Here is a 24886-nt window from a genome sequence, read left to right as displayed (position 1 = left end):
TTGCATCTCTGGAATAAATCCCACTCGATCATGGTGTATGATCCTTTTCATATACTGGTGGTGTCAGTTGGCTAGTATTTTGTTGAGGATTTTTGCTTCTATGTTCATCAGTGACATTGGCCTGTAATTTTCTTTTCTGTGATATCTTTGTCAGGTTTTGGTATCAGGGTGATGCTGGCCTCATAGAATGAGTTCAGAAGTGTTCCTTCCTCTGCAACTTTTTGGGATAGTTTCAAAAGGATAGGTGTTAACTCTTCTCTAAATGTTTGGTAGAATTCACCTGTGAAGCCATCTGATCCTGGACTTTTGTTTGATGGAAGTTTTAAAATTACTGATTCAATTTCAGTACTTGTGATTGGTCTGTTCATATTTTCTATTTCTTCTTGGTTCAGTATTGGGAGATTGTGCCTTTCTAAGAATTTGTCCATTTCTTCTAGGTTGCCCATTTTATTGGCATATGGTTGCTCATAGTAGTCTCTTATGATACTTTGTATTTCTGTTGTGTCAGTTGTAACTTCTTTTTCATTTCCGATTTTATTCATTTGGGCCCTCTCCCTTTTTTTTTTGATGAGTCTGGCTAAAGGTTTATCAATTTTGTTTATTTTTTCAAAGAACCAGGTTTTAGTTTCATTGATCTTTTCTATTGTTTAGTCTCTTTCATTTATTTATGATTTTTATGATTTCTTTCCTTCTACTAACTTTGGGTTTTGTTTGTTCTTCTTTCTCTAGATGCTTTAGGTGTAAGGTTAGGTGGTTTGAAATTTTTGTTTCCTGAGGTAAGCTTGTACTGCTATAAAATTCCCTCTTAGAACTGTTTCTGCTGCATCCCATAGGTTTTGGATTGTTGTGTTTTCATTTTCATTTGTCTCTAGGTTTTTTGATATCCTCTTTGATTTCTTCAGTGATCCACTGGTTTTTTAGTAGCATATTGTTTAACCAACACATATTTGGGTTTTTTTTTTGTTTTTTGCAGTTTTTCCCTGTAGCTGATTTCTAGTTTCACATCACTGTGGTCAGAAAAGATGCTTGATATGATTTCATTTTCTTAAATTTACTGAGGCTTGTTTTGTGGCCTAGCATGTGATCTATCCTGGGGGACGTTCCATGTATATTCTGCTGCTTTTGGATAGGATGCTCTCTATATATCAATTATAACACTAAACATAGTCATCAAATCACAAAAGAAGAAAAAAGAAGGGGGAAAAAAAGACCTACAAAAACAAATCCAAAAGAATTAACGAACGGCGGTAAGAACATACATACTGATAATTGCCTTAAATGTAAATGGACTAAATGCTCCAGCTAAAAGACATAGAGTGGCTGAATGAATACAAAAACAAGACCCATATATATGCTGCCTACAAGAGACTCACCTCAAATCAAAAGAAACACACAGACTGAAAGTAAGGGGATGGAAAAAGGTATTCCATGCAAATGGAAATTAAAAGAAAGCCAGAGTAGCAATACTTATATCAGACAAAATTGGCTTTAGAATAAAGATTGTTACAAGAGACAAAGAAGGACACTACACAATGAGCAAGGGATCAATCCAAGAAGATATAACAATTGTAAATATATAGCACCCAACATAGAAGCACTTAAATATATAAGGCAAATATTAACTGACATAAAAGGAGAAATCAATAGTAACACAATAACCGTAGAGGACTTTAACACCACACTTACATCAATGGACAGATCATCCAGAAAGAAAATCAATAAGGAAACACTGGCCTTAAATTATACATTAGACCAAATGGATTTAATTGATATATACAGAGCATTCATCTCAAAGCAGCAGAATAATACGTAAGTATAAATATCATACATCTAACTTAGAAATAAACAGGAATGGCCATGGTATACAAAACTCTCTTTTAAACTTAATCATTACTTGAGTTTTGATTATAAAGGTCTGAGTCATCTATTGACACCAGGGCAAATAGCTTCCCTCTTCTGCAGCTAGTCATCTAGTAAAAAGTAACATGCACTACATAAAGAAAAAAACATTAACATGTTCAATATACTACCTTATGCATTTGAGTATGAAATTGCTTACATGTCGGTCACCCTAAAACGTATAGGTAAGAACTAAATCTTTCAAAGTCTTTCCCAATAGTATGGTTTTAGAATCATGGTACATTTATATAGTATTTTAAAACAACTCTTTGAGGACAGGGACTGTACCTAACGTTTCTGCTTAACATCAACAAGCATATAGCAAGTAACCTGTTGATTATGTATGGCCTCACTACCTCAATCAGCTGACATCTTATTACCCACTGGGTATCTGACAGCTTAAAGCCTCTGTTTAGCATCTGGAAACAATGACATATAGTAAACAGAGAACTTTAGACATAGCCTCAATCATACCTGTTAGCATCCATTGGGACATAAAACCAACTTTTTAATTTTCCGATAAAAGTTTTAGGAAACTTACTTGAAATATGACTTTTAGGGAGCTGTATAATCAGAATGAATAACAGGAGAAAAAAATTTTCTATTAGTCTTTCTTGAGGAAAAAAATATTCCCTAGATTCTACTTTATAAAAATTTAAACACTTGTTAACAACTTAATTGTTGAATGTTGAACCAAATGTTTCTTTGGTATTTATAAACATTTTGTTTATAGTAGTTGTATACTATATTTCTAAACTATCAGTGTTACAATTTACTTAGATCACTACTAATAAATATTACTAGTATGTATTTGAGGAAGCTATTCCTTCCATACAGTCAGCTGTTGCTTTTTACTTAAACGAAGAGGTGGAAAAGAATGATCAAGAGGTAAAAGTAGCAGACATGAAACTCACACATGTGATTTGACAAATGGGGGTGGGCCAGCTGCTACAAGCAGCTCATGGAAGCTGTGTATATTTTATAAATATCTTTTAATTAAAGTATTTGATTTCAAAGATATAATGCAGTTCCTCAAATATACTAGTCAACAGCTGAATTAACATTTTAAAAAAAAGCACTAAGCTGTGTCATTTAAACACAAATCTTATAAATGAGTCCTCCCATATCAACTTATATTTGCAAGGAATTAATAGGTCCTACTATCTCATAAAAGCAGAAAAAGAAAGTCATTATTTTCATTTAGTTCATATTACAAAAGTGTATCATTTGTCCAAGAAAATCTTAAGAAGATATATGGTTTCATACTTTTCTAAAACATTAGCTACTCTCTTGAAGACTACACAAACACATGTTGATCATTATAACTGTAGTTTTCCCTATTTAAATCCAAACTTATGTCAATATTTAAGTAATAAAATTTACAGAAAATTACTTTAAATAATTTGACTAATCTATAATTTCTAGTTATCATGAGAAACTTTTAAAGCAAACTTTTGCTATCTCATATTTTGAAGATTTGTAGAATGAAGTCATTATACACATTAATCTAACTACCTTCTGACTAAGCAGAAATTACTGATTAAATTATTAGACTAAGGCAACAATAACATGGCCCTGAATCAATATTATTAGACATTCTTGAAAGCCTAACATGTTAGGTTTGTTTCAATTGCTATCCAGTCACCTTTAAAAATTGCCTTTATTTTAAAAAGCTCATAAATGACAAAATAAAAGTTATATTCAAATGTTTAAAAATTATTAATTAGAAGGGTACTAAATAATTTTCTATTGATGTTTTGCTGTTAATTGGCTTTAAAAGTGCCAAGTCAAAGAAAACAAAACTATACTAGGTTAAACCACCAATAACTTTTCAAATAATGTGGAGAATAAAATTTTATTGCTGTTCTTTAAAACAAACATTTAAATGGCTCTTTGTGAAAGCAAGCCAATATAAAGTGTGATCTTAGAGTTGATGAAGACTAAGGAATTTCACCTAGTTAGCAGTGTAAACACACTAAACCATTACAGGAGAATGTTCATTCAATAAAAGTCATTTACGTGTCCATCTGTAAGAAAACCCCCCTCCCTTTACTCTGCATAAAGATATAATAATCTTTATGGTTGATCACAGCATAGGATAATAGGTTGATCCTAGGCATAGGATAATATTCACATTATATATATGAGTATGTGTGTATGTGTATGTATAATTAACTAGCTTTACCTACCTCTGTTCCTATTCACCATTATAATTTTTTCTCCATTTCCAGCATTAAGTGATTTTCTTCCTGGACAGAATGCAATGATTACTTTTTATTTAAGAATACAGAATCTAACGAACAATTATTTAGGCAGAAGAGAAAATTATTCACTTAGAAGCACCTCATTAGATGGACTCTTTGTCGAAAATGTTTTAAGAGTCAGGTTATTTGGAATTGATTTATTTGGATAGGGCTGAATCTTAAAAATCAAATCTTAGTTCTATACTGACTCAACATTTATAGTACTGCTTAATGTTATATCAGTTTCATAAATAAGGACTGAACTACTATTTATTCAGAAAATTAAGTTTGATGGCTAGGAGAAATACACTACAGTAGAAGTTGAAATTTTGAAATTTTGTTCCAAAATACTTAGAATCATTTAAACAAACCTATGTTTCTTTTCAAAATACAGAAAATTATATTTTTTCCTTATAAGCTCTCTTCCTAAAATAAAATTTTTTAAAAAGTACATAATGATTAGCAATGGTCAAACAAAACAGAATCCTATACTAAAAATTCTTCAAAAGTAATTCTCAAATATTTTTTCACCTCTTCCAATTTCCCCAAAGAAATTAATAGCTTTTAACGCATAGCTTTAATAGGCAAAAAAGTTTTTCAGTTACCTTCAAGCTTTTCCAGGAAATGTAAAGTAGGAAACAATATACCAAACATCAGTATGTAGAGTATGAATCCATTTGCATTAAAAATATGCATACATATGGAATAAAATCTGGAAGGATAGACACAGTGGTTCCTCTCTACGTGGATGAGATTATGGGTATTTAATTTTCTTCTTTTTCTTATTCTATTTTCAAAAATAAGTATGAACTACTACTATAATTTTAAAAAGGAACTAATAGAAAAAAACCCTCACAATTCTCAGTTGTTTTAAGATAAAAGCAGAAGAGAAACATAAAACATCAATTCCAAGAAAATTTATGTATTTTACACATTACATGAAAATACCTTAATTTTGAACTTTATAGATGGTCCTTACTTGCATGGGTCTTGTGTGGAGTGTAAAACCATACCATAGAGAAATAAATGTAACATCTTTTAAGAATCAAACACATTTTAGCTAAGGCTGTATTTTGTTGCAGCATGAACATTTATAAACCAATTTCATAAAACAAAAAAGCGAGAGAAGAAAATTGGATATTTTGATTCTATAACTACTCATTTTTAGCTGCTATGCTACCACACAATAGCTTTGGACTACTAAATTACTTCCTCACACAGTGTATGCCCAAAGATGCCACACCCTTGTATTTTTATTCCTAAGAATTAAATGCCTACTACTGGTAGGCTAGGTAAATGCTAGGTACTGGGGATGTGACAGAGAACACAGACCCTGGTCTCATAAAGCTATCAGTCTACCTGGGAAGACAGATAAACAATTACAATACACTACACAGAGTTAAAAACAGGGTTGAGGTGAAAGACTTGTGGCAGAGACCTCTAGTAGCTGAAGAGGCTTCAGAGAAGTCTCTGAGAAATACTGTGTTTAAGCTGAGACCTGAAGGCCAAGAACATGATAAATGGGTGAAGTTTGGGAGAAGAGTGTTCAGGCAAACAACCCTTGCAGAGGAAGTGTAATGTTTTTCAGAAACTGAAACAAGTTCATTCTAGCTGGAGCATTGGGAAGAGAAGGGAGAAAGGTGGCACTGTCGAGATTGTAAACCATACTGTTTAGACTCTCTCCTAAGTGGCCTTAAGGAGTGACACGGTAAAATTTGTGCTCTATATAGACTATTCTGGGGGAGCATGTGTGGAGAATAGGTTGTAGGGATGCAGGACGAATGCCAGAGAGGGCAGTCCCGAGGCTGCTGGAATAATGTAGACTAAGTAATGGCAGAAGTGGAGGGATGCGGCAAGATGAGAGAAATTTAGGGGGTTGTACCAACAGGACGTGATGAGCGATTTGGAGATGATTCAAAGATGACTCATGGGGTTGTGGCTTGATAATTGTTGATATTACGAATACTCAATGAGAATGGAAATCCAAGACCCAGACACAACACTTTTATCCCCCTGGGTGGTGGTAGGAGAGGGGGTTGGGGGGCAGGTTCGGGGCAAGGGAGTGGAGGTGGAGAATGAGGTCAATTCTGGGTACACTTTATTTAGGATGTCTACAAGATAATCCCAGTGGATGCTTCCAGTAGGCAACTGGATATATAGTGTATGCGCTGAGTTGGGTTTAGAGCAAGATATACATTTGAGAATGATAAAACATACAATTCAGTGTTTTCTCAACCTTAAAAAAAAAAAAAAAAGATCCATGCCTATTTGATCAGTCAAAAAATGACTTCCCTTCTGTCCCCCAAATGAGAACAATTAATGTGGATGATAAAGGACGCCATGGGAATAAACAATGTTTTTTTCAGGGAAATGGTAGAGGGAGAAGAGAAAAGAACCTAAGACAGAACCTTGAAGAATACCTATGTCTAAAGGAGAGGCAGGGGGGGCCTTCAAGAGATTGAAAAGTGAACTGGTTTCTCTGCTTCACTGATTTCTTGTCATCTATATTCTAAGTAAGGGGAAAGGAATCTGGATGGCAAAGGAGGGGAAGATAAGCATCTTCTAAACCTTTTGTAAGATTTGGAACCTACCTAAAAGGAAGGTGTTAACTTGCATTTCTTTTGCTGTCGTTGGGCCTAAGCTACAGGTGTACACAGAGGAACCAGCGGGTTACTGCAGGGCAAATGAGAGGTGACGCAGGTCCTCATTCACCCGTTCAACTAATTCATGCAGAGGTCTACTGAAGTTTTTACATTTCTCTCTCTCTCTCTTTCTCCTCCTCCCCCTCACTTTCTTTTTCAAATGAAAGTAGAGAAGTAAATGGATGCAAATTCTGCTCCTGACTTCTGGAAAGTGAAGTCCAATTCCAATCCAGGCCCCATGTTGCAAGTTTGGTTAATAAATGCAATACAGTAATTCTAGAAGCTAGTAATTGTAGCAATTCAGTGTATCCCAGGACTCTCACTCTAGTTGGATCAACTCTTCTGAGCTTTTGTATAAATCCATAGTGTCACAACAGTCTTGGCCAGGTCCAGGACCTTTAAAAAAAAAAAATCCTGGTTTAAATCTGAATGAAAATACAGAATACTGTAAAGCATAGAACTTGAACACAAAGTACATTTGGGGGCTGACTCCTTATCTAGCCTAGACTCATGGCATCTACCAACAGAAAACTTCTTCGTAGTTCAGAGAATAGTAATTCTGTATATCAAAGAATATATAATAAGCATTGCTATAAAAAATACTGGCAGCTGTGGGGCTGCCCTTTCATAGAACTACTAGTACACAGTAACTATGTCTTTTCATGTTTTATGATTAATTATAGTCTATAAGAGAAAATACTATGGTATATATTTGTATTTGTACTTAATTTTTACTGAAGTTTGATTTTAGCATTTACTGTTAAGTCAATGATCTGACCCAGAGAAAATTATGATGACTACAATATTCTATATATTAAGTACAGCACTGGAAAATGTACTCAGTATACTGGGTTTGCGATATGCAGTATTTATTTTTATTGTTATACTTGGTGCTGTTACTGAATCAATCAAGCTATATTACAAATTAGAACCATACAGTGTTTAAGGATGAACTTTTTATTCTATGTGCCTGTTACAGAATGAAAAAGGAGGGGGGAATAGTGTGTCACAAAGTTCTATGACAATTTCCATAGCTAGAAGAATTAAAAATTAAGGGAGAAAGAATAACATAGGAGTAAATACCTACCAACAAATGTCCAGCAATACTATTTTCATCTGAAAATAATCTAGAAAATAAAAGTCTGTGTTGAAAGATAAGTAGTGCATCCAAATAGATCACTCCAGTTGAGTCAGCTGCTTGTGATTCTATTTTTTTTTCTTTAAATCAACAAAGGCAACTGACATTACCATTTTGTTCTTAAATAGGAAGAAAGGGCTTCCCTGGTGGCGCAGTGGTTGAGAATCTGCCTGCTAATGCAGGAGACACGGGTTCGAGCCCTGGTCTGGGAAGATCCCACATGCCGCGGAGCAACTGGGCCCGTGAGCCACAACTGCTGAGCCTGCGCGTCTGGAGCCTGTGCTCCGCAACAAGAGAGGCCACGACAGTGAAAGGCCCGCGCACCGCGATGAAGAGTGGCCCCCGCTTGCCACAACTAGAGAAAGCCCTCGCACAGAAATGAAGACCCAACACAGCCGTAAATAAATTAAAAAAAAAAAAAAAAAAGCTTAGGAAAAAAAAAAAAAATAGGAAGAAAAATAACTGGGAATGACCTACCAAAATATTTATTTAAATTTTTTCAAGCTCCTTGACTAACTTAAGTAACTAAATAAACATTTAGATATAATTTCTATTATCAGCATTTAATAGCTAATAATCATTACTCAAATTAGTTTTCCATTGATAGTAATTATATCAACAACTTGCCAAATATAGAAATGTTCTAAGTTTGAGAAAACTATTTCAAAGTCCAGATATATAGCTTTGAACCCACACAAGCATTTTTAAGGTTAGGACATGACATGTACCAAGTATGTTTAGGGGCATTAGGATTTACTTCCTCAGTAGCCCTTAGAGTTCGTGCTGATATTAATGATCCCTCAAAGTAGATATAGATATTTATATCCAAATTCTCACACCTCAGGATTCATGTAAATAATGTATGTCAATTACTTTTGAAATTACTGCCAAAGATTAGTTTTAAAAACCATCTGATAAGGCTTGCCTCCTAACTTTTAACTTTTATTCTGAACACTCATTATAAAACCATTTACTTTATCCCTAGAAGAAGCAAATTACTTGATTATAACCCTCTACCATCTCAAAAAACTACCTGTCCCTGGACTTGCAAAGTTAGAAAGTCACAAACAGAAAACTGAAGAAGGTAGAAGAGGTAGAAAGGCATAGAGACCTTGGGTAGTCCTTCAGTTATACTGCTTAGCAACACAGCAACAAAAGAGCGATGACAGACAGCAATTGTCCTAATCTAGGTCAATACAACAGCCAAAATACTTTGTAAACACTTTCTTTGGCTCTTTCTGGAGATCAACACTGTTCTAATTAAACAGCATGAGAAGGGCTTGATAACAACATAAGAGTTCAACAATATTTACTTATCCAACATCTTTTATCCAAGAATCTTAAAATCACCTAATACTAATCATAACTCAGTAACTGAGAGAGGTAGGTACTAAGGTAAACTGCAAAGGCCAAGAACAGAAATTGGGAGTGTGTGCCACTGAATAATATTTGTGAGCTAAAGACTGCTGCCTTATATGGCTCTGAGTATGTAAAAATGAAGTATTATCTACTCTTCTTTAACAAACCCAAACTCAGCATTAACAGGATAATACCTTTTTCTTAAAAATATGTTTCATTTGTATTTGTACCTAATTTTTACTGAAGTTTGATTAAGTTTGATTTTCAGAGGACAATGTTTAGTCATTGATCTTACCCAGAGAAAACTATATTGACACAGAATTTTAGATATTACATTATTTTAAATATTATTTTAAATATTAGATTAAAGTCTATAGTATCCCATGTGCCAATTATTTGAGTTATCTTTCCATTTGAGGTGAAGGGTTTGTGTTGTGCTATACACACCATCTTCCTTGTGACCAAGAGTGAATCTGTGAGATGGACACCTAAGAGAAGGTGCAATCTGTAGCCATGAATAGTTCTGTGTATGTGTGTACAGTTAACAAACACCTAAAAGGACTGAACTCTTGTCCTTAGCCTCATTAGCACCATGCACCAACTGCGTTGACTGGTTGAAACTGTTAGATAAGAGAGTGCAAACTAAAAGGAATAGGAACAAAGAAGGGTTGTATTTCATGATCTTAAGGTTTCACAGAGATGACGCAGGTTTACAATTCAAATTCCCATCTCCTGAAAAATGACTTCTTAAATAACTCAACTCTCAAAACTCAGAAGTGCAGTAATCTGAAATTATTCTAATCTAAAAACTTTAGAGAATAACCAGTTACTACAATTGATGTTCACTGTAAGGAATAAATAGCTATATAAAATATAGCTACACAAAAATAGAACTCAGTGAAAAAATAACATTTTTTAAAGCAAGAAAGATGCTTGTTTTGGATTCATATCAGTAGTGGCTAATTGGATAAATGCTAAAGATTTACATTCAAGTGCTTGAAGGATTACTGCACAGAAATTCAATTACTCAACATTTTTGCTCAGACGCCTCTCAGGCTTATTAAAGATGAGATGATGTATGAACCACCAAGAGTGGCATTTAACCCCAGCCACTTTCAAGATAATGCATACAGCTGTTAAGACATTCCAGAATGTTAAGACATTCACTGATACTAAGAGTGGTATTAAAAAAAAAAAGACCTCATACAGTCTGCTGGCATTTCATACCAACCTTTGGAGGAGGTAGTAAAGTGTTGGAATTTAAAATACAAGGTCAGCACTAAGTGTAAACAATTCTAAAGCATTGTATGCAATTCTTTAAACATATGTAGTGAAAAAAATCAGAATTCATATAAAATCAGAATTTAAAAAAGCAAAAAATAGAAATATTTAGTGAATTTACTCAGATGAAGAAAACTTAAATGATACAGAACTGAAAATATCAGAAATCTATATACAATAAAAAGTGAATATAAATTAGCCAACTCCATGGACATTTCCAGTTAAGCATTCATACAAATACATATTCACCTTTTTCTTATGTATAGGAATAACACGTACACACATGACATGATTCTGGCAAAAAAAAAAAATCAGAGATACTAAAAATATTCTCAAGTTTTAAGAATGGTGTGGAATAAGTTTTAACAACAACATTCTACATGAATGGAAACCCCTGATTTAATTCCATGATTTTATCATGCCAGAAGCATGGTTGGTTTTAATTTTCTTAAACAGATATTGGTATCATACACATTGGCTTATTAATAATTAAGGCATTCTGCATACACAGTATCTCAGTGTGAACAAAAAACTTTTAGTATTGATTATTTGCTATGATGGTTTAAACTTTCAAAGTCTTTCCAACATAAGAAAATAGTAGCTGCACACATTTAAGTGTCTTCTTATAAAACACAATCTTAAAAAAAGTAATGATGATTGGTCTTTATAGTTCCTAGTAATAAGTCCTGTCTTATTTTTCACATAGTATAAATTATATTCTTATGCAGGATTGCATTAAGACCCAGTAGTTCTTAAACAATGTTACCAAATAACCATATAAGTCCCAAACTGCAGCAAAGGTGAACAATCTTCATAGTGCACTTTCACCTCATTGAAGCTGAAGCTGCTCCTTTTGGATATTTTTCCACTTCAATGTGAAGTAGATCCTTAGCGTTTCATTAGTGGTTTCATTATGTGGCTTTTTAAAGGAAAAAATGGTTTTGATTTCTTCCACAGTTCACAGTTCTCAGTTGAGACATTTTTTTGGGAAATCATATAGTCCAGGGATGTTTTGAATAACCAAATGCTATTTAGTAGATGAAGTCTCTCAATGCAACTGTAATAAATAAGCATCTACATCCTTAGAGAATAAAACAAAAACATTTCATTAGCCAGCACCGTAAATACAACACATACACACACCCCATTTTCTTCTCCCTTTTGGTCACTAGCTTTGCCTGTTTCCCTTTGTGACCTTTTGAGGGCAAAAGATTTGCCTTACTCAACATTTTATCTGCACTTTTGTAGCACACAGCATGTGCTCAATAAGTGTTTGCAAAGTGCTTAGTGAATGTTTTAGTCTCTGTGATCAAACAACTCTGCTTTTATAGCTAAGCAAGATCATTACATCATTCACAGCAACTCCTTCAGTGCTATATAAACTCTAGACCAGCTTGAGGATAGCCGTTCTGATTTCTACCCTCAAAAAATTGCATTGAGGGTTTAATATTGTAAAAGAGGTTTTATCATAGGTTAAGGAACTTCATAGATCTTTTAATCACTCAATATTGTTTGTAATAATAAATACAGTATCTTAAGGTTATGTTCACAATAAAGCTTCTCCCATTATAAAAAATTACAATTGAAAGCAAATTTCTAAGGAAACAATTTTTCAGTTCTACTACTAAGAAGACAAGGCACTTCCAGAACAAGGTGATATATCACGTATTCTATTTTCTATCAACTTTTACTTCATTTTCCCTCCTATTATCAAAAGAACAACAATTAAAATTACAACAATAAAAAAACTTCAGGAAATTGATTTCTGTTCATAACATTTTCATCATTAAGAATTCTACACAGTAAAATTATACACAGTGGTAACACACTTGCTTGATACATCATTATGCTTCCTCTCATGAAGGTATTTCAAGAAGAATTTTATAAGTCCAAGACATAAATCCTCTTACTGACATCATTATGCTTCCTTTCATGAAGGTATTCCAAGAAGAATTTTATAAGTAAGTCCAAGACGTAAATATAAATGTTGTAATTTTTTAAACCAAAGAAAGTTTTTATATTTCTGGCTAATACACATTTATATGATAGCAGTATGCCCAATACAAGGGTGGAAATATTTAACAGTGATTTTTTTCCTGCAGTTATATTTTAACTAACAAAACTATTTCGGAGTTTAAATATTAAAATCCAAAATAACAATGTACCTTTTCCTTTGGGACAAGCAAATCAATAAAGAACGATGTCAAATTCATACTGTGATTTGAGCAATTTAACTTTCCCAAAAAAGCATGACATTAGCAAAAGCCAAGTAAAAATACCCCCAAACTGATTATGTTCCTCACCCCTTGCTTCCTGAGTAGCACTGTCTTTTCAGTTGCCTTCTTAACCTTTTTTCAAATATTTTTCTCTAATTGGAGTTAGGTCATTAAATACCTACTACCACATTATTTCTGTGGCTGTATATGAAACACATTCAATGACTAATTCCTGTATTCCTCGCCAAAGTCATATTCATATCCAGAGGACCTTAAGCGTTTATAAATATGAAATTGACTTTAGACGTTATTAGAGTAGTACTGAATTGGACATTTGAAAGAGTTCGTTTATGAATGTATAATACTATTACATTACGTCTAATTTTTAATTAAGCTTAAATATAGATTACCTTGGCTATATTACCAGTATATCCTGGAACCAAAGTAAGATGGTTTTCCTGTTCCCACAATCCACTTAATTGCTGTTTTAAAATCTGAATATTTCTAGGAGAAAAAAAGAAGAAAAAATGCAAATATAGTAAGATATGGACTTTGGTAGTAAATACACTTCATGAAAACAGCTTTAAAATTTTCAAGTATTTTTCAGGATACAATTATACCATTTGAAGTCAAGCAACTCTTTAAACTAGTACATGTCAATCATGGAGATTAAAGGTTACTTAGTTGTTAAAGAAAGTAAGAAAACAACAGGCATTTGGAACATTCAGACAATCGAGTATTAAGTGGGAAAGTGGGAAAATTCTGAGAGGCTACAAAGCAAATTATGGATTTAAAGGAAACTGTTGGGAGATTTTTTTTTTGTAGCTTCATGATAATCTGGCTCATTTGGTAGAATACCCACACATTTTCACATCAAGGCAATACTCAAATTATGATTATAATACAGTTTTTAGAAGTGTAATCATCCACATTGGATTCTCATGTTAATGTCTGGGAGCCAAAGGACCCCGCAGGATGACTCCATTCCTGTGCCTCAATCTTATTCCACTAAAAGCCATCTCTTTTTCTCTCTCTCACTCCTTTCTAATGGATATAAGGGTTAAACCACTGCTGTGCTTTTGCCTCCCAAAATGAAGGGTAGGATTCTGCCAGAACAATGCATACAGGGGGTTACTGGGCTCTGGAATCCAACTTTTCACATATGAACAGCATCCCAATTTAATATTTCTCTGAAAATGAAGAGATTAAGTATTATATACTGATAATCATGAAATAAAATTCTCACCTAGCTTAATCAAGCTGCTTTTCCTGGAAAAAAAATTTATTAGTATGAGTTTAAAGGTATACTCACCCATCATTTATAATTTCTGTTTTGGATGATAGTTCTGACCACCACCTTTTTATGACTGCTTGAAGCCAGTTTAAACCAACTATTATATATCTGAAATGACATTTCGTTACAAAATTCAAGTGTTTTCATCCAAGAAGCCTTTAGAAAAGATGACACTCTACTCCCCTCAAGAAACACATACACACTTATCTTTCCCTTTTAAAAAATTTATTTCACTACTTTCACAAAACTATACTTTCTGTAACATGTTTATAGACAGCTTTATAATTGTTCTTTAGTCATTCCATATTCTTTTCCTAATTGGACTATAAGCTCCTGGAAAACAGAAACCATGTATGTCTCATGGAGCTCAGTCTACCACTATGCACTTACAAGGCACAAAATCAAGGATGCTGAAAGAGAAAAATGAATTGAGATTCAGATTAGCACTTACTCTTCAAATTTGCTTTTAAGTAGTGACTTTACTAGAGGCAACAAGTCTACACAGCAGCCAAGTGAGATGTATTGTTTTTCCTCCTGTAAACTAAATAAATACTAAGTTATAAAATTATGAACAGGTCATAATTTGTCCTTCTTTAAATGTACTTTTTTCTGAAAAATATTCTTTATACCTATTGGTGAGCACAGGAAGGCAATCCACCACAACTCCAAGGTCTTCTATCCTGTGGGAACAAAATTGCTTAGACAGCTGATTTCCTTATTTATTTTCATATTATAACCTTCACACTGCTTTTGAGAAATTTACTCATTCAGCAAATGATCTGAGTGTCTATGATGAGTCAGGTGTTAGGGATACAGCAGTGAACAAAGAAATAGGACTTGTATTTCAATATGTGTGTGAGTGTGGGAGGAGGTGGAGAGGGCAGGGACAGACAATAAACAACTGAAATATATAAAGCATGTTGATGGTGGTTAAGGGCTATGGAGAAAAATAAAATGGGAAAGAAGGATAGGGAATGAAGAAATACGTATTTTTAAATAAGGTAGTCAAGGAAGGCCTCACCAAGGTAACATGTGAGGAGACTTAAATACAGTGAGGAAGGTAATAGTTAAAATTTTCACTCAAAGGGGATTTTTAAAAGGTTGGTTTTCCCATAATGGTATCTCTTAGTTTTATAGATAAGAATCTTAATCAGAGAAGGTAACAGCTTTGTTCAATCTGATAAAACAGATGGTTTTCTGTATTTTGGACTCTTAGACTGAAGATAAATGTAATTTAAACCATACTGCTACTATTGAGGCTAAACATAGGAAGTTCAAAATTTTAGCCAGTAATAACATAAAAAAGAAGAGGCACTTCTAGATAATACATTGGAAATTACTTTTACTGAACAAAACCATAAAGAGTCACACTTACCTCACCAAATAAGCTACAAGTTCACTTATACTTCTCTTTCTCCAGAAAGTTAAAGCTACATTCAATCTCAAATTCCTGCTGAACAAAACCTGTGTCATTGTTTCATGGTCCTGAGAAACCTGAAAGGCAGGAATTTAATTTGTTAAAAAGCACATTGAGATATGACATGAAACCATTTTTTTCAATTAAATTATTCTGGTAGACATATTTTAAAATTAGGCAAAGATGACTCCTTTTACTGGCCCACAAAAAGGAATATTGCAGTGAACACAGTAAACAAATGATTTGAATAAATTTAGGACCTGTTTATTTTTTATCAATACTTTTCCTTATTTGCTACCATTTTCCTTTTAAATCTCAATAGTTCATAGAATAAATTATTTTTACTCACCTACAAACCTAGGATTTAATTTATAATGTGTATTAAATAAAAAGGTAAACATATAGGCTAGTCATTACCAACTAAATAGCATGACTAGGGAACCACAGAAATTGAGTTTTGTGCCAAGTATTTAAATTCATTCATTCATTTTTTTCTGTATAATTAAGGTAATATATTCCTGTTGTAAAAAGTTCAAGTAGCACAAAACTTTATAAAATAGAAAGTGAATATTCTCTACTTGCCCACAAAAACAACTAACATTCCTCAGGAGTAACCACAGTTAACAGACTGGTAAGTATCTTTCAAGCCACTTTCTAGACAGAGACAAATTAGGTAGACATAAAATTAAAATATTCTAATATCTGTATTTTTGAAAACCTTGTTTTTTCACACACATTATGAAGATTTTTCAATGTCAAAACATAGATCAGTCTCATTTTTAAAAAACAATTACATATTCTCCAGTCTTTATGTACCATAATTTTAGATTGATTCTGGTTTTCCCCTATTAAAACTGTGCATCAATGAACATCCTTATGTATATAAACATGTGCACTTGTACAAAACCTTCTGTAGGATTAATTTTAGAACTGGAACAGCTAGATCCAATTTTTTTCAATAACAGATTGATATAATTCACATACCCATTTTGAATGTACAATTCAGTAATTATTAGTATATACATTCACAGAGTTGTGCCAGCACCACCATAATGAATTTTACAACCTTTTCGTCACTCCCAAAAGAAACCCTGGACTCCATTCTCCCCTCTCTCCAGCTCCTCACAACCATAAATCTACTTTCTGTCCCTGTGACCTTACCTAATTTGGACGGTTCACATAAATTGAATCATACAATATGTGGCCTTTTTGTGTGTGTGGCTTCTTTCACATAGCATGATGTGTGAAAGATCAAGATTTATATACCGTGTAGCATATACTGGTGTTTTACTCCTTTTTAATGATCAAATAATATTCTATTGTATGGAATATGACACTTTATTTACCCATAGTCCGTTGATGGACATTTGGATTGTTTCCACTTTTGGCTATTATAAAATGTTATAAGCATCTGTTCATAAATATCTGTGTGGACTTATGTTTTCAATTCTCTGGGTATATACCTAGGAGTGCAACTGTCGGGTGAAAAGGTTATGTATATTTGAACTTTGACAAAATAATATAGCATCACTTTTAAATTTAGGTTTTTAGGGCAGGCACTAGTCAATCAGGAAAAAACATCTGAAACAACAAAAGAACAATCAATAAACCCATTAGTTAAGTGTGAGGTTAATGCAGGCTTGTGAAAAGTAGTGAAATGGGAGCAAGGTTAAAGGAAGCCCTGGAAAAAATGCCACACTGCGGCACTAATACAAATGTGAAACTGCAGCTTTAAGGCATTTTCACTGAGCATGTTTATTCCCTCAGTTCAACTGAAGAACCAACCTAGGTCCCAATCTAGGCCAGATTTCTGGACTATATAGTCACATGTTCTTTTCCTTCAGGGTATGTAGTTTCTTTGATTTTCTGATCTGTGTCAGCCTCGTCACTTCCATAACTCCATGAAAGTAGGGGTAGTGTCTGTTTTTCACCCACCAATCCATTTCTCAGAGCCTGCAGAATGCACGGCACAGCAAAGAGCCATCAATAAATATTTGTGAATGACTTAGTATGATAGTGATCCTCTGTAACACTAAGGTTTAGATACCTGTAGGTATCCTATTCTCCAGGGCTCATAAAATTCATTATTAAATTCTCCTTGCTCCCTCTTTTCTCACAGATACCATACACACTTCCTTCACCTCTCCTAGCATTACTAACTTTCTATTACTCCAGGGTATTTTCTTTTGGCCTCTCTGAGCAGCTTTCGGGATCTTAGCTCCCTGACCAGGGATCGAACCTAGTCCCACGGCAGTGAAAGCGCCAAGTCCTAACCACTGGACCACCAGGGAACTCCCCCAGGATCTTATTTACACAGGAACACTTCCACTGGCAAATGGAATCTTTGCATCATTTCATTATGGTTTTAGTTAATAACACTTTGTTTTCTACCTTTCTTTTGTATTATTTACTTGTAATTATTATCCTGCATATGATGCTCATTTTCATTCATCTACATACTTATGACCATTTTAATATAAAAAGATTTTTTTTTGCTTGTATGCCACAGAAAATGCTTTTCAAACTGTCAGGCCAGATGGAAACAATACGAAGTTTACCAAGTCATAGTTAAAGAAATTAAGGTAAATTTAAGCAATGTAATGTTATGTATCCATTAATTATATAATATTTTTGTATGGTGACAGATGGTAACTAGACTTATTGTCGTGATCATTTTGAAATGTACAGAAATATCAAATCACTACACTGTGCACCAGGAACTAACACAGTGTTGTAGGTCTATTATACATCAAAACAAACAAATAAACAAACTCACAAAAAAAGAGATCAGATTAGTGGTTACCAGAGGTGGGGCGTGGCTGAGGGGAAATTGGAGGGGGACAGTCAAAAGGTACAAACTTCTAGCTATAAGATAAATAAGCACTAGGGATGTAATGTACAACTTGGTAAATATAATTAACACTGCTGTATTTCATATATAAAATCTGTTAAGAGAGTAAATCCTAAGAGGTCTCATCACAAGGAAAAAAATTTTTTTCCATTTTTAAAATTTTGTATCTATAGATGATGGATGTTCACTAAACTTAATGTGGTAATCATTTCATGATGTAGTTAAGTCAAATCATTATGTGTATACTTTAAACTTTTAAAATGCGGTATGTCAATTATATCTCAATAAAACTGGAAGGGAAAAAACTGTAGAAGTGTTATTTAATTACATGGAAAAATATTCAAATTTATTAAACACAAAAATCAAATTATCAAACAATATAATATGAAGAAAAAAGGACACATCAAAAATTTAATACTGTTATTTACAAATGTTGAAATTATGGATAATTTTTTCCTTTGGATTTATTTTCTATAACATATACAATAAACATGTAATAATTATTATTGTAAACTCGTCGTGTTTATAAATTTTAACAAACCATTCTTTCAAATAACCATTAAAAAAAATGGTTTTCCTGAGGTATGATTTACATACCATAAAACTCACACACATTTAAAGTATGTAATTCAATGATTTTTAATAAATTTATGAAGTTGTGCAACCATCATCACAGTCCAGTTTTAGAACATTTCTATCACCCAAAACAATTCCCGTGAACCTGTTCAAACAACTAACTTTGCCTGAGCCAGAAGAACAGCAAAACTAAGCAGGTTTGCCTTAAAAAACTTTCCAATGGCAATTTTGAGAGCCCAGCAAAATGTGCCTGGATAACTGGCTTTCGTGGTCCACTTGTTAGGCAAGATTTCTTCTTTTCCCTTTCTTTAAGTCTCTACTGGCCAACTTTCCATTCTGGATATTTACAGCAGCTTGTTAATCATTTCATTCCATCTCAGATATCACTAACTTGGAAAAGGAATAAACAACTGATTCAAATTTAGTTAATCTAGAATATTGTCTCAGGGAGCTACAGTCTTTCAAACAGTCTGAATTCAATCAGCAGTGAACTGTTTTGCTAGTAGACTATGGCAAAGGAAAAAGCCAGTATTAAAACAGAAATAAAGTTAAGCTTATATAAATGACTTACCTCAGAAAAAAACCCACTATATTTTGATGATGGGCTTTCTGTCTGTGAAGAACCAGAATCACTGGGGCTCACCAGATATGGTCGACTACCCTGCCGCACTTGCTCAGGGAGGCGGCCTGCACAAGCCAGCTCATTCTCTTTATTTGCCATGTCACAGCCCCCGCTGTTGGGGGACTGCTTTTTTCTGTGGCAGGGATTTTGAAAAGGATGATGAACTTTCTTTCTGTGATAGATCACCTTACGTAGTTTATCTGGGCTTTTCACAGCTTGTCCAACTGTTCTGTAAAAAGAATTGATTTTCTTAAATGAAAAAGAACCATATGAAAACCTTTAAAAGTTTTTAAAGAGAAAGATTTAGTAGGCCACATTTTGTGATCACAGTCCACTAAAATTAGAAGTAAGCAGAATAATTTTTTAAAATCTTAACTCTTAGATTGAAGAGGAAAATAAAAGGGAAGTTACAAACCATCTGGAAAACAATGAAAAGGATGGTACTTTATACCAAAAGGAAAAAAAAAAATGAAGAGGCATAATAACTAGATACTTTTAAAATGAAATGTTACAGGGCATTCAGGGAGTATGAAAATTTTAACAATTTCTAGTTACCTAATCTTTTTCTAACAAAGTGACACAATAAGTGAGCAAGTTTGAATATTTTAATTTGAATCAGGCAAGTCTGAATATATATTTTAATATAAAATAAAAGAGAACACTTATTTCAATTAAGCCGAAGTACATTTAATTTGTTTGAATAAGATAAAATACTATTGAGCACATCTCATGGTTTAGTATAGTGGTTCTCAAATGTTTTGACCTCAGGACGCTTTGTACTCTTAAAAATTATTGAGGTCTCAAAATAATTTTTTTTATGTGGGCAATATCTACTGATGTTTGATGAATCAGAAACTAAAACAGAAAATTTGTTAATTCATTTTAAAGATGATAAACTCAGGGGAATTCCCTGGCGGTCCAGTGGTTAGGACTCCACACTTCCACTGCTGAGGGAGTGGGTTCAATCCCTGGTCGGGGAGCTAAGATCCCACATGCCTCGCAGCACAGCCGAAAAAAAAAAAAAAGAGAAAAGAAAAAGAAAAAGATAAACTCATTACATACTACATAGAATATTTTTTAAAAAATCCTTTATTTTCCAAAACAAATGAACAAAAAATATAGTGAGAAGAATGGCACTGTTTTGCATTTGTGCAAAATCTCTAATATCTGGTTTAACAGAAGACAGCTGGATCCTCATATCTGCTTCTGCATTCCATATATTGTGATATCAAATATCATGTAGCCGCTGGAAAACTCGACTGTACACTTGTAAGAGAGTGGAAATGAAGAAGGTAAATAATGTCTTAGTACTGTTATGAAGATAGTTTTGACCTCACAAACTCCTTGAAAGGCCTTTGGGCCCTCCAGGGTCCATAGATCACACACTTTGAGAATCAGTGGTTTAGTAGAAAGCGCCTTTGGAGTTCGGCAGATCTGAGAGTAAATGCCGTTTTTACCACCTTCTGGATGTACAATCCTAAAGAAATCACAAATCTTTAGTTTTACTTATCAACTGTTTGGGGTAATGACACCTATCTAATATTGATATGCTTAGCACAGCACCTGGCCCAAAGGAGTTGTTTGACAATAAATTAATATTATTATACTAAAAGACAATACTTTTTTCCCCATTTTCACTCTTACCCAGCTTTCAATATTTGCTGTTTCCCACAAACTTTAAAGAAGCTCTTACCTAGTTATGTAAGCAGCCAACTGTTTTGGAGATTTCTTAACCTGAAAAATTAAAGTAGATAGTTGCAGCATATTTAAGTTCCTTAACAAAGCTATGTAAACTTTGTGATTAATGTCAACAAGTCTGAAATTGAACTATTAAATTTTTCAGATTAAAGCTTTTACTGTACTGATGCTGTACTCTCAATCATTAGTTACAACAACATTGTATGTAGGTATTTTTAACAACGCAACATACCCATCTGGCTAGTTTCCACACTACTAGTCACATATTATATATACAGAGTGCTAAATAAATGAGTTGAATTTTAATATGCTTTTAAGAAATTATATCAGTGCTAATGAGCCTTGCAATGGTGAACAAAAAGCATCTCTGTGATTCCTCTAAAATTAAACTAAAATATTCAAATTATACCGTATCAAAACAATATACTGCCAAAAAGTTTTCAGAGCTTTTGGAATACAAACAGATTTCAATTATTTTATTAATTTTACTTAATTTTGGCAGATTGAGGAGAACTGTCACCCTTCCATTGTTTAAACACTTTAACCAGAAGTATCCATAGACTTAGCAGTTTAAATTGTGTCAAACTGAATGACTGTGTCTCCCCAAAATTCCTCTGTTGAAATCCTAACCCCCAGATTGATGGTATTAGGAAGTAAGGCTTTCAGGAGGTGATTAGGTCATAAAAGTAAAACCCCATGAATAAGATTAGTGTCCTTATAACAGAGAGCCCAGAGAATTCTCTCTCTCCCCTTCTATCATATGAGGAAGTAGAGAAAAGCTATCTATAAACCAGGAAGTGGGTCCTCACTGGATGCCAACTCTGCTAGGGCCTTGATCTTGGACTTCTCAGCCTCCAAAACTGTGAGAAATAAATTTCTGTTGTTTATGAGCCACCCAGTCTATGGTATTCTGTTTGGGTAGCAGCCCAAACAGACTGAGATACTGTCTTACCCATTCCTAGAAACCATGGACTTACTTACCTCCTTCATGTTCTTATTAGTGAAATTAGAGATCCTTTTTCTAGGAACATCAATGAAATGATCTTCAATATTATTACAAAAGCTGCGTTTTTTAACATTGTGGGTTTCAGATGCCATAATCTCTTAAATACCTAGACAAAAAATAAAAATAATAAATAGAAAATACAAAAAGCAAAAGAGCCTGATCCTTTCCTTAACACACATAAAAATACAACAGCTCTACGCTATGTAAAAGAGGCTTACAAGTAAAGCAAAGGACACGTGGGCATACCTCATTTCATTGCACTTCACAGATATTGTGTTGTTTGTTTTTTTTTTAACAAATTGAAAGTCTGTGGCAACTCTGCATCAATCAAGTCTATTGGCACCATTTTTCCAACAGCATTTGTTCACTTCATGTCTGTGTCACATTTTGGTAATTCTCACGATATTTCAAACTTCTCCATTATTATATTTGTTATAACGACTTGTGATCAGGGATCTTTGATGTTACTACTGTAGTTGTTTTTGAGCCTTGTCCACATAAGATGGTGAACTTAATTGATAAATGTATGTGTTCTGACTGCTCCACTGACTGGCTATTCCCCGCGCTCTCCCTCTCCTCGGATCTCCCTATTCCCTAAGACACAACAATATTGAAATTAGGTCAATGAATAACCCTACCATGGCCTCTAAGTGTTCAAGTGAAAGGAACAGTGGCAAGTCTCTCCGTTTAAGTCAAAAGCTAGAAATGATTAAGCGTAGTGAGGAAGGCATGTCAAAAGCAAGAAGGCTGAAAGCTAGGCCTCTTGCACCAGGTTAGGCAAGTTGTGAATGCAAAGGAAAAGTTATTGAAGGAAATTAAAAGTGCCATTCCAGTGAACACACGAATGGTAAAGCGAAAAAGCCTCATTGCCGACATGGTGAAAAGTTTTAGTGATCTGGATAGAAGATCAAACTAGCCACAACATTCCCTTAAGCCAAAACCTATTCCAGAGCAAGGCCCTAACTCTCTTTAATAAAGGTTGAGAGAGGTAAGGAAGCTGCAGAAGAAAAGTTTGAAGCTAACAGAGGTTAACTCATGAGGTTTAAGGAAAGAAACCATCTCTATAACATAAAAATACAAAGTGAAGCAGCGAGTGCTGATGTAGAAGCTGTAGCAAGTTATCCAGAATATCTAGCTAAGATAATTAATGAAGGTGGCTACACTGAACAACAGATTTTCAATGGAGATGAAACGGCCTTCTGTTGGAAGAAGATGCCTTCTGGGACTTTCATAGCTAAGAGAGAAGTCAAAGCTTGGCTTCAAAGCTTCAAAGGACAGTCTGACTCTCTTCTTAGGGGCTAATGTGGCTGATGACTTTAAGTTGAAGCCAGTGATCACTTACCATTCCCCAAATCCTAGGGCCCTTAAGAACTATGCTAAATCAACTCTACTTGAACTCTATAAATGAAACAACAAAGCCTGGTTGAAAGCATATGTGTTTACAATATGGTTTACTGAAGATTTTAAGCCCACTGTTGAGACCTACTGCTCAGAAAAAAACATTCCTTGCAAAATACTACTGCTCATTCACAATGCACCTGGTCACCCAAGAGCTCTGATGAAGATGTACAATGAGATTCATGTTGTTTTTATGCCTGCTAACAGAGCATCCATTCTTCAGCCCATGGATCAAGGAGTAATTTTGACTTTCAAGTCATATTACTTACGAAATATATTTTGTAAGGCTATAGCAGAGTAAACTGAAAAACTTCTGGAACAGATTCAACATTCTAGATGTCATTACAAACATTTGTGACTCATGGGAAAAGGTCAAAATATCAACATTAACAGGATTTTGGAAGAGTTGATTCCAACCCTAATGGATGACTCTGAGGAGTTCAAGACTTCAGTGGAGGAAGTAACTGCAGATGTGGTAGAAATAGCAAGATGACTGGAATTAGAAGTGGAGCTGGAAGATGTGACTGAATTGCTGCAATTTCATGATGAAACTTTAACAGATGAGGAGCTGCTTTTTCTGGATGAGCAAAGAAGATGCGTTCTTGAGATGGAATCTACTCCTGGTGAAGATGCTGTGAAAACTGTTGAAATGACGGGAAAGAATTTATATAGAATATTGCCAAACTCAGTTGATAAAGCAGCGGCAGGGTTTGAGAGGATTGACTCCAATTTTGAAAGAAGTTCTGCAGTGGGTAAAGTGGTATCAAACAGCACTGCAGGCTACAGAGAAATCATCTGTGAAAGGAAGAGTCAATTGATGCAGCAAACTTCACTGCTTATTTTAAGAAACTGCCATAGCCACCCCAACTTCAGCAACCACCACCCTGATCAGTCAGCAGCCATCGACACTGAGGCAAGACCTTCCACCAGCAAACAGATTACGACTTGTTGAAGGCTCAGATGATGGCTAGCAATTTTTAGCAATGAAGTATTTTTAAATTAAGGTATGTACATTTTTTTAAACATAACGCTACTGCACACCTAATAAACTACATATAGTATAGTGTAAATATAACTTTTATATGCAATGGGAAACCAAAAAATTTGTGTGACTTGCTTTATTACGGTGGTCTGAAACCAAACCTCCAATATCTCTGAGGTATGAATGTAGTTCTAAGTTATACATTTTTTAAAAGCCTTAAACATAGAGGAAGCACAAGGCAGGGGATTCCAGTAAAGTTCTTTC

At 34.1% G+C, this 24886-nt stretch overlaps 2 protein-coding genes across 2 annotated transcripts in view; one reads left to right on the top strand and one right to left on the bottom strand.

Moving 5' to 3' along the window:
* LOC309656204 (muscarinic acetylcholine receptor M5) overlaps window positions 1-24886 on the top strand; it is a 340164-nt gene that overhangs the window by 291135 nt on the left and 24143 nt on the right. The window lies entirely within an intron of this gene.
* Window positions 10645-24886, bottom strand: part of KATNBL1 (katanin regulatory subunit B1 like 1) — a 50303-nt gene continuing 36061 nt past the window's right edge. Inside the window, exons 2-10 of the mRNA XM_082452502.1 lie at window positions 22218-22348; window positions 21232-21272; window positions 19488-19767; window positions 15448-15566; window positions 14702-14752; window positions 14524-14613; window positions 14091-14180; window positions 13189-13282; window positions 10645-11643 (exon numbers count right to left, since the gene is read on the bottom strand). Of these exons, the coding sequence (XP_082308628.1) occupies window positions 11611-11643; window positions 13189-13282; window positions 14091-14180; window positions 14524-14613; window positions 14702-14752; window positions 15448-15566; window positions 19488-19767; window positions 21232-21272; window positions 22218-22334 (915 nt within the window). The 5' untranslated portion in view covers window positions 22335-22348 and the 3' untranslated portion in view covers window positions 10645-11610. The remainder of the gene's footprint in view (window positions 11644-13188; window positions 13283-14090; window positions 14181-14523; window positions 14614-14701; window positions 14753-15447; window positions 15567-19487; window positions 19768-21231; window positions 21273-22217; window positions 22349-24886) is intronic.

Source organism: Balaenoptera physalus (genome assembly GCF_965194825.1).
Source record: "Balaenoptera physalus genome assembly, chromosome: 2".
Classification (NCBI taxonomy): domain Eukaryota; kingdom Metazoa; phylum Chordata; class Mammalia; order Artiodactyla; family Balaenopteridae; genus Balaenoptera; species Balaenoptera physalus.
The sequence above is the reverse complement of the archived record's forward strand: the minus strand, read 5'-3'. Positions and strand labels throughout refer to the sequence as shown.